The sequence below is a fragment of the Sebastes fasciatus genome, chromosome 3 (assembly GCF_043250625.1).
Source record: "Sebastes fasciatus isolate fSebFas1 chromosome 3, fSebFas1.pri, whole genome shotgun sequence".
In the NCBI taxonomy this organism is placed as follows: domain Eukaryota; kingdom Metazoa; phylum Chordata; class Actinopteri; order Perciformes; family Sebastidae; genus Sebastes; species Sebastes fasciatus.
Window position 1 is genome coordinate 11,165,219 of NC_133797.1, and position 17,543 is coordinate 11,182,761.

At 41.3% G+C, this 17,543-nt stretch overlaps 1 protein-coding gene across 1 annotated transcript in view; it reads right to left on the reverse strand.

Annotated features, from left to right (window-relative positions):
- The window catches only part of xylt1 (xylosyltransferase I), a 104,939-nt gene that overhangs the window by 23,903 nt on the left and 63,493 nt on the right, over positions 1-17,543 (reverse strand). Inside the window, exons 5-8 of the mRNA XM_074628904.1 lie at positions 11,550-11,630; positions 9,330-9,546; positions 8,716-8,892; positions 2,907-3,172 (exon numbers count right to left, since the gene is read on the reverse strand). Coding sequence (XP_074485005.1) covers positions 2,907-3,172; positions 8,716-8,892; positions 9,330-9,546; positions 11,550-11,630 — 741 coding nt within the window. The remainder of the gene's footprint in view (positions 1-2,906; positions 3,173-8,715; positions 8,893-9,329; positions 9,547-11,549; positions 11,631-17,543) is intronic.

The window sequence follows — 17,543 nt, forward strand, 5'->3', positions numbered from 1 at the left end:
ATCTGTGTTCAATTAGCTCCGTCCCAAATAACATGGAATGAAAGAATGTGGACTCAGCTATGTACAAACACCATTAAAACCGCTTTGCAAGCATTCAGACACCTCACAGACTCCATCCTGAGGACTTGAGATTTAAAGGGGAACTACGCCCATTTTCAAACTGCTTACATGTTATTCCTATGATCTAAGACAGTCCAAAAAATATGAGTAAACATGAACAGTTCTCTCCCAAATCCAAAAACTAGAGTGCTAAATCTCAAACTTGTGATGTCATAGGGTATAAAGTGTGGAGCTGCTCCATAGACAAAATATATATATGCTATAAATGACACAAAGAGCATGATCTGAGTATTTGGGAACATTTTCTGTTTCACAACTGACAACACTACAAGAGAATAAAGTTAATTTTGGGTATAAAAAAAGAAAACAAACATTCTGTGGGTCCACAAATTCAGTCTCCCATTCATTGTTTATGGAGCAGCTCCAGACTCTATGCCATGTGACAATGGTTCCCAATTTAAATGGTTCCCGTAAAGCCCCCCTACTTAAGTCTAGGAAACATGTTTTTTTAATTAAATCATCTTTCTTTAATGAACAGAACTCATTAGTTTCATCAACATAAGTAAAGTGATGACGTCTTGACGGATTCAACAAGCAAATACAAATACATAATTTTTTTTTTGTAACAACTTAATTAATTTACTATGTTAGAGTTAGAGCCAAAATATAATTTTTGTTATTGTGGTTAAATAAATATAATTCATGGTGTTGTTAGATTGCTGCTAGAACGCCCAGTTAACACTGGTACGTAAAGCAGGAGAGCAAATCGTTTTTTGACCGCAGTGAAAATGCTGTTTTTGAAAGGCTAAACTAACTAAATATTTCGTTAGCAAAAATATATATCTTTTTAAATAGTTTTATATACAGACTTTTATATAAATTATCCAGTAAGTGTGATATTACGATTTTAGTTACACATGAGCAAATCTAAATTTGACATCCTCAGAACAGGCAAATCCTGGCGCACCCCCCTGTGATCTTTGGCACCCCCCTATTTTCACAACTATTGATTGAACTTTCCTTGGCCTTGGAAATAACACATTGGAATTCTTAATTTAGGTGACGTTCCCCTTTAACCCAAAAGGTTTAATACAACTCACACATAAGGTGCGACATGTGCATGCATGTGTTTAATATAGACTGACGTATATATACACGGACACACTAACTGGATCACTCCTGGGTTGACACGCCCATATACACCTAATAACACTCACATACATAAGATGACACTTTACATACACATATACGTCAACAGCATCACTCTTGAGTTGCTTGCATAAACACTCACATATATACAAAACTACACACACACACACACACGCTGACATTTACATGAGTTCTCTCTATTTCCTGCCTTTTGACCTTTGGCCTCTCAGCTTTCTAAAAGTGCTTTTACGTGTAAATATTAAAGACTGAGCTTTGCTTGTTTGTGCTTTTTCTCACAGGCCCATTTCCTGGCAATGACAGAGGTTTGGAGACTCCCACCCCCACCCCCACCCCCACCCCCACGCCCCCATCCTCTCTGTTATACATGCAAAGACACACATGCATCTATGTGACCATCTTTTCCCCAGTCTGCTCTCTTTTTAACAGATGTATGAGTAGAAACAGCTGTAGCCGATGGATGGTTTTGAGGTCTGACAGATGGAAACATGCTTCCTTTCTCTGCTCGGCTTTACCCGCAGGACTTTACAGAACACCCACAATGAAGCGGCGTGTGGGGGCGTGGGGGTAGCATTGGACGCCCTGCTGCACTGGAGTCCTGCTTACAACGACCAAACCATCACAGTAAGCAAACCATCTCAGCTGACACGAGGCGATCGCTTTCGCATCTCCTTATACAACAGCAAGTGACGCTGCACTCTAAAACGCTATCAGCCAGTTCACCTGAGGAGTTTTGAAACTTTCCTGGGTAGAACAATATGAATTGGCAGCTTGGATGACAACCAACAAAAACTACAGCAGATTCGATCACAGCGTGTCCCCATATATTGTCAAAGCAACTGCTTTCTATCATGCTGCGTTCCGTACATTCCCCGTTATCCTGTTTCATGTGGGGAAAAGTCATCTTAATGTTTATTGATGCCATTAAGAGGAACATAAAGGTGTCATCTTAACATCTGCTGCTATTGTAGGTGTCGCGTTTGTTGTTTTATCTTTTGTTTTCGAGGTAAGATGCTTTTTATGAGCCACGCGGGGCTTTCTGTCACACGTACACAAATTAGCAATTTACACCTTTGTTGCGAATCAGCATATTTCATTTGTCACTGTTTTTTAATCACTTTGGGTTTCATCGCTGTGCAAGTAAACTAAAGGGAAGCTAACCTAAAATGCACCAACACCAGATGCTACTGAAAACATATGCTGTTCGAAACCCTTACTGAAGTACATGAAGCCTAAATGTTCCATTTGGCCATTAAATATGAAAACAGAGTGTGGTTTCCCGTTTAACCACATACAGTATGTTAACAGCACTGGAATTTGTACATTTCCACTAATAATAAACTGGCCTGAAGGGACAGCTTTCAATGCTCTGACCCATATAGCCTCATTATCTCTGGGATAAACTGACGGAGGGTCATATCGTGTTACAAAATGAATAGCATTACGCAGAGTTCCCAGCTGCTGATTGGAACTATTCATTGTCATCCTGTTTTCCACGACATATGATGCCAGGCAGAGACGACGCATCAATACAAAAGGTTTTTTCTGTTGTGGTTTCTTGTGCTAACATGGGCGTGGCAGGCTTTTGAGAGCGAAAACAAACCGAAGTGCACCTGTGGATGTCAGCGCAGGTGTGTCGTGATGAGCGAGTATTTGCATAATGTGTTTACGAGACCAACCTGCAGCTGTGATCCTGTGGGTTTCCCTGCAGCGAGGCGGCAGCTCTGGCCAGGCCCAGCCGCGTGAAGGAGTGGAAGTACGTGAGCTGCGTGTCCGACAGGCTGGACACGCCGTCTGGCTCGTCGTACACGCTCTCCCAGTACGAGTTTAGGCCCGGCGTTCCCTGGGGAAGCGGTCCAAACAGGTAGGCATCCAGCTGATTCACTATCTCCTGGTTCACGCTGGCTTCAAACTTCCTGGCAAAGAAGGTGGGCCGCACCGTTTGCTGCAGAGGGAGAGGGAAGGAGGGAGTGAGGGAGGGAGGGAGGGGAGCATAACAGCAAAGCAGGGAGGGAAGAGATAAAGAGCAGAAAAAAGAGAAGATTAGGAAATGGTGGTGTGCCAGGATGGCAGGGGAACAAATATGTGTTAGATGTGTGTGGAAGTGACGTGTGGAAAGAGAGAAGAAAGAGAAGGTAGAGTGAAGGTGGTAGAAGGTAGCAGATAAAAAGGAGGTAAATCTTTTCTGTATAGATATGTGAATGAATTATTACATACTGTATGTTAAATAAAAATGACTCTCTCCTCGGTCTCTCTTTGTCATCGTTTTGCAGAACAAAACGCTCTATAGACCTTTTCATTGCCATTCTGTTGCTATGGCAACAGCTTTGGTCCAAGTTTACTTCCTGCCAGCTACTGCATTAACAAACATTGCAACAGGAAATACAAAAGGGGCCCATTCAGAATGTTTATGTTCTCCATAGGGCTTTTAATCCATTACAATATTTAATCATGATTAATTGCATGATTGTCCATAGTCCTTACATTTTTTATCTGTTCGAAATGTACCTTAAAGGGAAATTTATCAAGTATTTAATACTCTTATCAACATGGGAGTGGACAAAAATGCTGCTTTATGCAAATGTATGTATTTATTTATAATTGGAAATCAATTAGCAACTCAAAGAAAAACGACAAATATTGTCCAGAAACCCTCACAGGTACTGCATTTAGCATAAAACAATATGCTCAAATCATAACATGGCAAACTGCAGCCCAACAGGCAACAACAGCTGTCAGTGTGTCAGTGTGCTGACTTGACTATGACTTGCCCCAAACTGAATGTGATTATCATAAAATGGGCATGTCTGTAAAGGGGAGACTCGTGGGTACCCATAGAACCCATTTACATTCACATATCTTGAGGTCAGAGGTCAAGGGACCCCTTTGAAAATGGCTATTCCAGTTTTTCCTCGCCAAAATGTAGCGTAAGTTTGGAGCGTTATTTAGCCTGCTTTGCTAAAAGCTAGTATGATACTGTATGGTTGGTACCAATGGATTCCTTAGGTTCTCTAGTTTCATATGATGCCAGTATCTTCACCCTAGCTTTAACACTGAATCCACTACAACCTAAAAATCAGTTAGTTAATGCTTTAAAGAAATTAGTGACGTTAAAACAAATTTTTACTTTGAGAGCCCTAATATTTATCCATCCATTCATCATCTCTTTTCTCACCAGTTCCTTGTATTTGTCGCTCTGTCTGGCCTCCTACATGCCTTTTCTCACCCTCTCTGTCCCTGCCACACTCTTGCTCGTGTGGTTGATGGTGCATCATGAAATCTGCCGCCTACACGGCTTGGCCTACACACAAAGACATCTTTTCAGTCCCAGACACAAAACTATTTGCCGATACCTTTACCCAGCACAGAACACCTCAGTGCTACGAGCTAAAAAAAACCTAATCAAGTAGACTTTTTCTCATGCTATGAAGTGAGATGTTGGTGTGCGGATTCACACGGTACCAGATGATGCATTAACACACTGTGATGGGCTACAGATATCAAATGAAACACGAAGGGAGGGAGGCTTTGGTTTTTACACATTCCCAGATTTTGTGTGTTCTGACATGCCCTCGGTGCAGTCAGCTGAAAGCACCAACCTGTCACAGCTTGTCTTTCCAACACACTTCCCAAATGCACCTCATTCTGAAACACATTACTAAACAATGATGCACTAAGACAAAAGGCACATCACCACTCTCCCTCTCCAGAAGCCCTCCCCTGGTGAGTGCACTTCAAAATCACTATGCGGGGGAACACGTGTACCTTTAATTATTCTAGTCATCTGTGAACCAAATGGAAGCCTATTTTACTTGTCTGCAGAGTTAATTTTGTTTAACGAAAACTATGACGAAATATGTTCCTTTTTTTCTATGACTAAGATGAGACAATGACGAGATGACACAAGGTCATAAAACATTAACGGTGACGATATCAAACATGCATATCGTTGACAAAAAAAGACGAGACTAAAATGTAGTTTAAAAACTAGGGCTGTCAAAGTTAATATGATATGCACGTTAACGCAAATTCGTTTTAAAGCCACTAATTTCTTTAACGCATTCACACAAATGATCTTTTGAAGTTTGCAGTGGGCTCAGTTTTAAAGCCAGAGGGAAGATACTGGCATCGTATGAAACTAGAAAACATTAGGGATCTATTGGTGCCAACCATTTCACACTAGAAATAAGAACGCTTTTACGCTAAATAACGCTCCAAACTTGTGCTAAATTCTGGCGAGGAAAAACTGTTGCTGACAGCTGTTGTTGCCTGTTGGGCTTGAGTTTACCATATTATGATTTGAGCATATTTTTATGCTAAATGCAGTACCTGTGAGGGTTTCTGGACAATATGTGTCATTGTTCTGCGTTGGTAATTAATTTCCAATAATAAATAAATACATATTTTTGCATAAAGCAATCATATTTGCCCACTCCCATGTTAATAAGAGCATTAAATACTTGACAAATCCCCCTTTAAGGTACATTTTGAACAGATAAAAATGTGCAATTAATTTTTGATTAATCACAATTCATTATTTTAATTGATTGACAGCCCTAGTTTAAAAACATAAAAACAGCACCAAAATCTTGCTTTATTTTTGTCACATTCCACTTTCTCTTCCCCTTTGTCTGTCACTCTCTCTCTCGCTGTCTCAAACACACACACACACACACACACAAAACGCTGTGGCGGTAGAGGCGCTCAGTCCGTCTCTGTCCTTCTTGTCTCACACCTCAGCCCTGACAATTATGCTACTATAATGCATAAAGTTGACGGTTTGCGGGTCGGGTTCAGGTGGTTCAGTAACGCATATTTCTACATGTTGGATGGGCAGATTGGCACTCATAACGTACCGGCGGGTGTGACTGAACAGCGCATCATTAATGAGCACAGTCAGTAGGACTCAAACTTACTGCAAAGCTGCATTCTTAATCAATCAATCTGTGTCTTTCATCAGATAATGATAAGATACAATTTTATGTGAAATAAATTTGACTAAAATGACAAATGTTCAATATAATCTGATGACTAAACAGGACTAAGATTAAATTAAAAAAATTAGCTGACAATAATTAAGAGAGAAAACATTTTGACTAAAAACTAATGACTTTTCATTGACTAAAACATTTTGAGTTGTCGTCGACTAAAACTAGACTAAAACTATGAAGGACAAAAATGACTAAAATGTGACTAAAACTAATGAGCATTTTCATTTTAAGACTAAGACTAAATCTAAAATAGCTGCCAAAATGAACACTGCTTGTCTGCATCTTCCCCAGTGTTAAGGTTCCAAGAGAAACATTGATCGTGCGCTGCGCTCAACTGCATATTGAGTCCTATTAATACGGCGGCCTGGCTGGCTTTTGGAAGGGCTGCTTTGTTCCCAAGGTTGGACTTCACTGATACCAGGGTGCCAACCAGACCTAGCAGCAGTGCCATGGACCTGTGGTAATGTGTTGGCACTGGGCTGCCAGAGTCTGTGGCGAGACAGACGGCAGACGGGTCTGGCGAAGGGAGAACTGAGGTCAGCTTTGACTGGTATGTGAAGGACAGGAGAGACAAAGTGAGTCACGGCACCTTAAAGGATCTGACTCAAAGTGATATTTAACTGTGGCAGTTTTCACTTTGTTCTGCAGCTTTTACTTTTTAGGAGCACATTAAAAGTCAAACTGCGATAGCGACTTTCTCTGGGGTACTGGAGTCACTGCCACTCATTCACTTTCATTTCGGAAAGCTAACTAACGCTCCTCTCCCCCTCATACTGAAGGCAAAGAGGATCTAATTACTATTAATTTTTTTCCCTCTCAGGGTCATACTAATCGAGACATAATTTTGCACATATTGATTGTGAAAGCTGTGGGAACGGGCTGGATGCTGAGGGTGGGAGGACAGACCTTGAGGCCAGAGAATTTAGAGATTGACTGCTGCTGATTTCCCACGACATACTTCTCATTTTAATTTCTGTATGTTTGTAGGTTTGTCTGATGTCTCTGATTGACATCTACTGGAAGATATGGCCTTTTATCCCAGTTAAGCCCAGAGCCTGTACTTATCAAACTACCAAAAGGGACATTTTGGACTTAAATGAATGCTAAAAGTACAAATCCTTCACTTTTACTCCTACTTCACAGAATCTAATTCATTTTTACTTAAAATACTCTAACCCTCTGAGACCCACAATAGACCTGTTTTTGTCTTTTTTAGTGGAGTACAGGGGTCTTTAGGAGGAGATAGCAGGTCAACAGTAGATGTCACATAGAAGTGGTGTACATCAACTGAAAGCTGGGAACATGAAGATTAATTTGAGATGCAGCTCAGCAGTGTGTCAAGCTGTTCTAGTCATAAATCAGAAATATAATGATTTAATGAATCAAAATAAATTGTAACACTGTATAAGGGGGTTAGAACATGATGATAGACGTATATGATGATTTATGTTTCATAAGTTGTTGCAGCAATTTTTGGGTTGATGCCATTTGTTACACAGATTTGGTGCTAAATTTAACCATTTTTTTCCACTCAAGAATTGATAAAAATTATTAATAATCCCTCCAAAATACCACATTAAGACACCAAAACCTTGAGGAACACCATAGAAAAAGCCATGCTGGGATTTGGTATCAAAACTTTTGATATTTGGAGATTTGTGCCAGAATTGCATTTTTCAGCGATTGGATGGCGAGCACTTCTGTTCTGGAAACTGATCAGAAACCAGCAGTTTATATAGCAGTTCAGAATATATATATATTAGGGCTGTCTTTCAATTCAAAAACATTTAATCGTGATTAATCACAAAATAATCACAGATTTTTTTATCTTTTCAAAATGTACCTTAAAGGGAGATTTGACAAGTATTTAATACTCTTATCAACATTACCCCAAATTAATTTGCGATTTATTGCAATTAACTATGGACAGTTTGTGATTGATCGCAATTAAATATTTTAATCGATATATATATATATATTTTTATACACACACACACTAACATATCTATAGTTGATTTTTCCAGTATATTATATAAATTGAGTTAAAGACCAATTTCTTCATTCAGTTTCACTAGCAATTGCAGTCCAATCGTCCTTGGTTGGAGGGTTTGCCTGCAGCTATTTCTTGCTAGTATTTCAAAGAGATATTCGACCTGCACCACAAGTTTATCAAGGATTTAGCCTCTGGTATTATGCAACGAGAGAGCAATTAACTCCAATTCTAAACATAAAAAAAGTTAAAGGACACACGAAAAATATGACAATGGTCAGCACTGCCTTCAGTATTCGTTTGTCCCTCAGAGCCCTTTTGTATAAATTTCAATTTTAGAGCTTTTTAACAAATTTCTTTAGAGAAAAAGAAAAAGTGTGATCCTTGAATATTATGGGCCCTGACCTCCAAGTGCCATTAACTCTGCTTTTGGCTTCTAGATTGATCACAGAAGGCTGCCGAGCAAAAAGAGATTTTCTCTACACTAGTGTTGTGTGTCATTATCACCTGGAAGCGGTGGAAGTCTGCAGGCTTGAAGTCATTAGGGGAGCAGCCACACCAGTCGACGATGTGCTTGTACTGGCACTTGCAGCCCAGTTTGCGGTTCCAGTTGGTGATGCGCAGGTTGTTATCCACCATGCTCTCACAGTGGGCGCTGTTCTCCAGCACCGTGTGGAAGAACGACTGGGTATTGAGGAACAGGAGAGGGAGACAGAGGGAGGGGGAGCAGACACAGAGAGACGAAATTAGAAATTCATATACGTTACACCATTCAATTCACGGAGAGGAAATAGAGTCAGAGACTGGAGATTCACAGTAGCTCATGATAAACATCCAATTTCCCAACAGAGATCATTCAGTTCTCATCCAATCCTTGTATACGGTTGAAAAGTCAGCCTTTACATCTCGCCTTCACATTATGATTTTATGTCCGCCTCCGACTTCTTTTCTTTCCTGCACATCTAACACAGCGATGAAAAGAGAACAGTGGATATTGTTTCTATACGTGATGCAGTGTAAGTGCAAAGCAGCTCAGCTGTCAGTGGAAGGTTAAGAAACACCTGAAAGTGTGAATGCGGTGTGTGTGCGTGTGTGTGTGTGTGTGTGTGTGTGTGTGTTACCTCGGCAGGCAGCAGAGTGTAGGCGTAGAAACGCTTCATGTTGGTGACCAAGTCGTCCTTGGAGTTGATGACATATTCAATGAACATGCGGTTGAGGAGGAACCAGTCGGACCCGCCGTCCACCGAGATGCCTTCTGGGATTTTTCGGTCGCCCAGCCTCCACATGTGGGTGTCGCACTCGAGGAACAGACGATCCAGACCCTGCTTACGGATAAACCTGGCGAGCACACACAAAGATACAGTTACACCGCCGACTACTAAATATAACTAAATATACAAAACAGTGAAGGCTAATTCTTTTTGTGAATTTACATGGTGGAAAAAAATAGAAACATGCAGGTGAAAATTAGACTTTGAAAACACAATTTGCATAAAAACAAGCACTCTGCAGATCTTGTTTTTGCATTTAGAGGGACACTTGTGTATAATCAGCAGCTCATTTGTATTTTCTCCCGTTTTTTCTCTTTACTTTCAATAAAACAGAAGAAGTTTGAGCTGTGCTTGTCACAAGAGGCCCTTGTTGACTTCAGGGAACACTGTTTCATTGTTTCAGTAGGAAACAACATTTGAGTGCTTGTAATAAAATCAGGGTGAAAATCTGTATCTGCTAGGGCTGTCGCAATAACCGCCATATTGCAATATCGCACTATTGATAAGCCAACCGCCACAACTACTATGTTCACGTTTTTTCTTTCTTTAATTCTTTGCAATGGGAGCGCCGCGTATTTACATTACGCTAAAAAGCCAGAAGCCCCGAGTCTATTCTGCACTGAGCGCTGCCTTTTTGGTGTTTTTTTCTGGTTGCAGAGAGTTGAAAAATGTTCAACTTTGGGTCAAATGCTGCGCTGTCACTTTTTAACACAGTCGTCCAATCACAATGGAGGAGGGGCGGGAAAAAAAACATAAAGACCAACTGTCACATCTTGCATGTAGGCTACAAGTGCTGAACAACAACAATAATGGAGAATGAATACGCATAGACTGGCGGGTCCGTCCTCTCTCCCTATGTGATGCAACCAAAGTGCGTCAGCTGAATAAAAGGCTGCGCCTCGTCGCCCATCTGAGTTCTGCATTTAACAATAAATAAGTAGTAAATACGTTTTAAAACGGTAATCTTTGTCATTTAAAAAGCAATATACCTAATAATAACCTAACAATATAGTTTATTTATATACCACTTAAATCAGGCATTTTTTTTGTGATAATTGGTAAAAAAATAACGAAAGATATGAGCTAAAAAAGAGAAGTGTATACACTGAGAATTGATGAAACTCAACTGCTAACAGCTAACTGAAGAAATTCATCATTTAAAAAACCAATTGTGATTAGTTTAGTATTACAATATATCCAAACATGACTTTCCAGTAGCAGAATGTGTCTCCTATCCTTGGGCCTAAATGACTTGAGAAATGTGTCGTTCGCACTTGTCACTACAGACTTCTATCAGCGACTAGAAGAGTGACACCCTGCATACATAATGGATGGTGTTACTCCTGCGAATGTATCGAGTGTTAGATGGAGGGAGTCAAATTCAGGTCGAGCAGGTCAGACTGTTCCCTCTGTTATCTGAACAGTGACAAACACTGTTGATGTATTGACCTTGTGGCTCACACACACACACACACATACACGGATTACATTTTAAAAATGCACTAAGATATTTTTCAATTACTTTAATTTTTCCATCCACTCATACGTAGACGCATATAGCGGTGGATTACGGATATAATTATTGTTGTTAAAAACAGAATTAAATCAGGAACAAAACAGCTCTCATCAAACAGCACTGAATAAAACACTGTGACTGCAAATAGGTACTGCTGAGTCATGCTGACTCATGCATCCATGATTTTTTTTAATAATATATATATTTTCGTGCGTTTCGGGGTTATTTTTACAGGTGATTTGTCGCGGGGGTGTGATGAGGCATAAAGTAGAGGGCGGCAGGGCGCCGGCAGCAGGAAAAGGGCGTTCTGGCAGCGACCTCGCCAACTCGCCCCGCCAAGAAGGTTAATTAATGAAGCCACAGATGGGAGCTAATTGTATTATGATTCAGTGACCACGCCGTGCTGGCAGGAGTGCGCTGTGTGTGTGCGCTCTTAGGTGCTGCTGTGTGTGAGTAAGTGAGACAAACACAGAGAGCTAGCCAGAGAGTAAGAGAGAGGCTGGAGTGTTGCGTGGGGAGACTAAAATAAAGTTTGAAAAAGATATGCATCTCACCTGGCGTTGTCCCGGCCATGTGACTTGATGAAGTTCATGTTACTGTATTTGGACAGGAAGCCCACCAGCTGGTTGTTGGTCCTGAAATGGAAGAAAAGGACTTTCTTTTGACTGGGAAACATATGGGGAGACCTAGCTGGAACATCGATTTTTGCGGCACAATACATGTTAAAGGTACAATGTGAGCTTTGGAGGAAAATTATGCAAATGTAACCATCTGTTAGTGGTTGCTATAAAACAAACTTTCTTAAAGACACAGTGAAATAAAAAATAAATGTTTCAAGTTCTAATCCTGAGTCACTGTGTAAATGTTCAGTTATCTTTTGTTATTTGCTAAATATATGTAAAATGATATCAAAATCCCTCTCTTTCCTCTTCCTGGAAAACGTTAAAATACTTTTGATGACTTGGCGTGTACATAAATGTATCCAATTAAGTGTGATTTGGGGCGAATAGCTAATCTTGCCAATCATATAATACCCACACAGCTCATGGCGTGTTATTAGCAGAGCCATTCATTTCTTTAACGCATTAACACAACTTGACTTAACTGATTTTAACCAACTAAGCAATCCATTGGTTAAACAATATCATACTAGCTTGTCACTAAGGAGGCTAAATAACGCTTCAGAGTTGCGCCAAATTTTGGGGAGGAAAAACTGGCAGAGACATTTTCAAAGGGGTCCCTTGACCTCTGACCTCAAGATATGTGAATGAAAATGGGTTCTATGGGTACCCACGAGTCTCCTCTTTACAGACATGCCCACTTTATGATAATCACATGCAGTTTGGAGCAAGTCATAGTCAAGTCAGCACACTGACACACTGACAGCTGTTGTTGCCTGTTGGGCTGCAGTTTGCCATGTTATGTATTGAGCATATTTTTTTATGCTAAATGCAGTACCTGTGAGGGTTTCTGGACAATATTTGTCATTGTTTTGTGTTGTTAATTGATTTCCAATAATAAATGTATACATAAATTTGAATAAAGCAGCATATTTGCCCACTCCCATGTTGACAAGAGTATTACATATTTGAAAACTCTCCCATTTAGGTACATTTTGAACAGATACAAAATTTGCAATTCATTTGCACATTTTTAATCAATTGACAGCCCTAGTTTTTACAGTATCTTTGCTTTTCTCACTGATAAGAAGTGGGTGGGGCCCAGATGGAACAAGGTGATGTAAAATTTTGTTCTACACCCCTTGGAAATCGAAAAAGATCTGAGAGGTTCCAATCCAGACTAATTTGCGATTTCATCTGGCAATTTCATGTTAGTCCATCTCACTCATTGAAAAATCCGTAATATTTGTTGTCCGGTAATTTCATAAACTACCGGACACAAGACGTCTCCTACTTCACTGAAATGTCTATGCTCAGTCTATGTGCACTGGAGCCTTCAATTTCCCACATCGCACTTGTGTAAGTCTCATACTGGAGCGGGATTGGCTCCAAACTAATAGTGATGTCACAAATGGTGCTGACACATACGCATGTTAAACTCTGATTTAAGGTGAGCACTGAGCAACCTTCCTCCTTCAGCAGATGAATGTGAAAATAAACTCAGCATCATTCTGCACAGTCGAGCTCAAACATCCAAGTGAAGTAACAATAAGCACAACACATTTCTGTGTGGAGGGGAGCTTTAACGTTACAGAGAAATACTCGGGATTTGGGGCTTTAAGTCACAATTAAAGACCTCAGTGTCAGCCCCTCAGTTCCTTCCCGCCGTTAAAACTATTTAGGATCATACAAAAGATTGCGCTATCCATGATTTTGATAAAGGACTTCATGCTGCTCTTACATTATAGAGCAGTCTACCCCCTCATACACAGGCCAGACAGGCTAAAAGCTTTGCTCTGCAGGCTGTGCCACAGTCAATGGCTCTAACATTTCATCTGTGGTGGGGCTTTTCATGATGGCTTGGCTTGCCTCTCTAAAAGAGCAGCGAGGCCCTGGTAAAAAGCTCAAGGATCATTGGGGGAGGGACAAGCGCATATTAATGTCATTTTCTCTTCAAGGAGCAATTTCACAGCCTGGGGGGCTTATCTTAGGAGGTCCTGAGCCATAAAGCCTAACTGATGATGTGCTGCTCAGACACATGCAGTCTTCTCTGTCTCTACTTCCCACACACACACACACACGCATACGCGCTGTGTATCTGCTAGTATGCACAGAGACAATGCGATATACATGCACAGTCAGACACACACAAATGCTTGTAGGCACGCACGCACACACACACACACACACACACACACACACACACACACACACACAAATACACACACACCCACAGAGCGAGGGGAATTCATGTCAAGCTCCAGATTTGCCACCTGAGTGGTCACCCCGTCCACTGGGTCTAGTTTGCTTACTGTCAGCCCTGTGGCTGCTCTGTCTCACAGTGGTATACACACGCACGCATTACTGTAACACACACACCACACACACACACTGATGTGTGTTTCAGCCCCATCTGGTACCTACAAAATGTGCACATTTTCGATATCATAGCCATTTAAACTTCATCAGTATGTCACTGTTTCACTTCCATGGGCTTACTGTTAAATTAATGACGTGCCTTTTTCTAACACAGACTTCAACTAAACAATCCCAGAGGGGAATTACAGTGAATTACAGGTTAATAACGCACACTCTTAACAACTAGGGGTGTGACGGATCCATCGATCTGGATCGTTATATCGATTGAATGATCAACGATCCAATATCATCGATGCAAAGTGAAAACATCGGTACGTATCATCATCTTGAAGATGCGCCTTTATTTTGACATTCCCATGGCACGTCTGTTTCACCATTTTTGTCCGAGCTCACCTCCTTCCTAAACATCAACATTGCTAGCAGCATTCGTGAATCAATGTAATATCGTATCAGGATGAAACTGGTGATTTACACCCCTACTAACAGCACTCAGACAGATGAGAGATGAATCATACATTCATCACTTTTGTCCTGTAAAAACCTGCAAAATTTCCGCATCTTAATTTAAAAATACTACTATTTTATTTTCTTATTCCAGACTTTTTTTTTAAATGACATTTTCAAATGAGTTGGCTTAATTCTTAATGGGTTATAAAGGGTATTTTTTTTTCACAACAGGAAATGACACCTATCACTTATGGAACAAAGCAAAAATATGAGATACAACGTGTTTTTCCTAGAGACAGAGACGACAAAGTGAAAGAGATTAGAAGATATGACGCCTGCAGCCAGTCATTGTTTGGCAAAGCTCCGACTTCGTAAAAGCTGCTGTAAAGTCTATGAAAAAGGGCTTTAAAGGAAAAAAAAGGTAAAAGCATGGAGACTGTGTAGATAAAAGCTGGGAAAGAGGGTTGCACTCTGACAAAGCAAGCGTGTAACTCATCCTCTGGCCTCTCTGGACAGACACACACACACACACACACACACACACACACACACACACACACACACACACACACAGCACACACAGCACACACACACACAGCATATCTCCCCCTGGACACACAGCCCCTCTGCTGGTGTGAGGGGCTCTGGGTTTGCCTTTGAGAGCCATCCATGCGGCAGGACAGACATTATCAGGGAATTAGAGGGGAAATAATGCTTGTCTCCAGTCCCACTGATAACAACAGCAGTAGTCAGGGCAGCGCTGGGCAGGGAAGCCCCCCCATTTAGTGCCTGCACCAGCACAGTATGGTCAAAATGGAAAAACCGAGTGCCATTTGGAAAGTCTACGACCAAAAATGCTGTAACTTAAAGCTGGAATAGGCAGGTTGGAGCAACTATGGTTAAAAAAAAAGTTAGTTTTATGAAACGGTCACTATATCCTGACAGTAGCACATGAGACAGGTAATCTGAAAAAAAGTCATGTGCCTCTGTGTCCTCCGGTGCTCCTAATGGCATCTGCAGGATTTCACAGACTGGAGCAAATCAACCAATCCCAGCCGAGCTGGAGCCTGCCGTCTCTGAGCAGCTGTCATTCACTCGCTAACTCCGATCAAACGGTCAAACTAGGCAGCGCTGATCAAATATGAATCAATATTCTGTTACTGTTATGTCTATTTCTCTCCTCAAATGTTTTCAGAAACATCTTGTAGTGTGCTGTTTAGTTGTAAAATGAGAACGTTTGTAACCCGGCAGCCATGTTGAGATCAGTCGAGGAAAAACCAAGCACCGCCCACCAGCCGCACACTTTCTCATTTTACAGCTAAACAGTACACTACAAGATGTTTGAGAACATTTGAGGAGAGAAATAGGCATTAACGTAACATAATATTGATTCATGTTTGATCAGCGCTGCCTAGTTTGACTGTTTGATCACAGTTCGCGAGTGATTGACAGCTGCGTCCGTTGAATGAACAGCCAATAGGAACGCTCTCTCTCTGAAATGACCTGTGATTGGCCAAAGTCTCCCGTCACGGGCTACATTTTTTAAAGCCTGAAAACAGAGCCATGAGGAGGTGCAGAAGTCTAGTTTTCTCTCGGAACACTTGAATTATAATATGCTGAAAGGTTATTATGGAATTGTTTCCCAATGATGCCAAAAAAATTCTGCCTACTGCAGGTTTAAAGCTACATTAAGGAAAGATTCACGATACATATTTTTAGCTGAATAAATGTCAGCTGATCAATCGGGACGTGGGTATGAATGTCAGGTTTTGAAAAGTAATAGAAATAGTCGGACTCAGTCCCCCCTCACCCTCTACCCCGATATGTGGGGGCAGTGGGTTTTCAAAGCTATCCGACCATCCGACACACAGTTCTGATGAAGCACACTGGCAGCTTAACACATGGTTGCATTTGCAGTCTGGCAAGAGTGAGGCATCTGCTTATTCCAACATGTTTTTCTGTGCTGTAGTGTAAGTCCATAATGATAATGTAATGCTGAGGTGTTTATTTCTGAGGGAGAATGTCTCTTTCCGCCTGATCCCATTCCCAAAGAAATCAGAGAGGATTATCAGCGACAAAACAGCCGAATGGGTTTCAGTTTCTTGCTCGAGGACACTCGAGTAGCACCTATGCTCCCTCTCACAGGGGTCTGAAACCCAGGCCTGCCACTTAAAAAGGGACCACATTTGCAAGTTCAAGTCAGTGAATATGTAGAGCGCAGACTCAGTCAAATCCAAGCTGTGGTTACAAATGCACTTGCTAAGCAAAGATACAAGATTGCCATTTACATATTTCCATATTGCATGGATCCAAAACGTGCAGTTCCCTCTTGTTCCCCCCAACTGCTTATTCTCGCTCCCTCGCCACTCCCTGTCATTTCTGCCTCTCGGCTCCCTCTTTCGCTCCATCAATCGTTTCGTTTCCCAACAGATGGGGCTTAAAACCTCCACTGTCAGCCCTTTTCTCAACAACATCACCCTCATGCAAATGAGGAGGCAAAAGATGGGAGGAAAACAGTGTCTCGGTGCATACACTCGTAAATGCTTTTAATCATGCACTGACAGACAGACAGACAGACAGACAGGATAAATAAGCACAAATATACACAGACAGGTGCTGAGACACGCTGAACTATGCAAGCTCAGGCGTGCACACACTGGTGCAGAAACAAAGACGCACATACACAGGCAGCATGTCAGCAGCGCTCATTGATATGATGAAAAACAACACAACGCGACTAAACCCCAAATGTGGAGCAAAATCCACATTTGCCCCTGCATCTTAGCTCCAGCTGTGGAGACATCAGATCCAGCTTCTTTTTACCCAGTGGCCATTACAGCTTGTCTAAACTCAACTGGTGGACATCTGGCTGCGCAGAGGAGATAACTCTCTCCTTAATAGGAGGATTTTAATTGGCTGCTGCAGAGCTACATCAAAAACCCAGCAGACCCTGAACTCCCAGGAGGACTATAAACTTGCATTAAAAAAAAAAGTACAAGTCACAAAAATGTCTCCTCCACTCGGCTATTTCCATGACTTCATGTCCAGTTCACGTAGACTTTGTGGCTTTAATTACCTCTTACAGCCACTTAAAGGGGATGT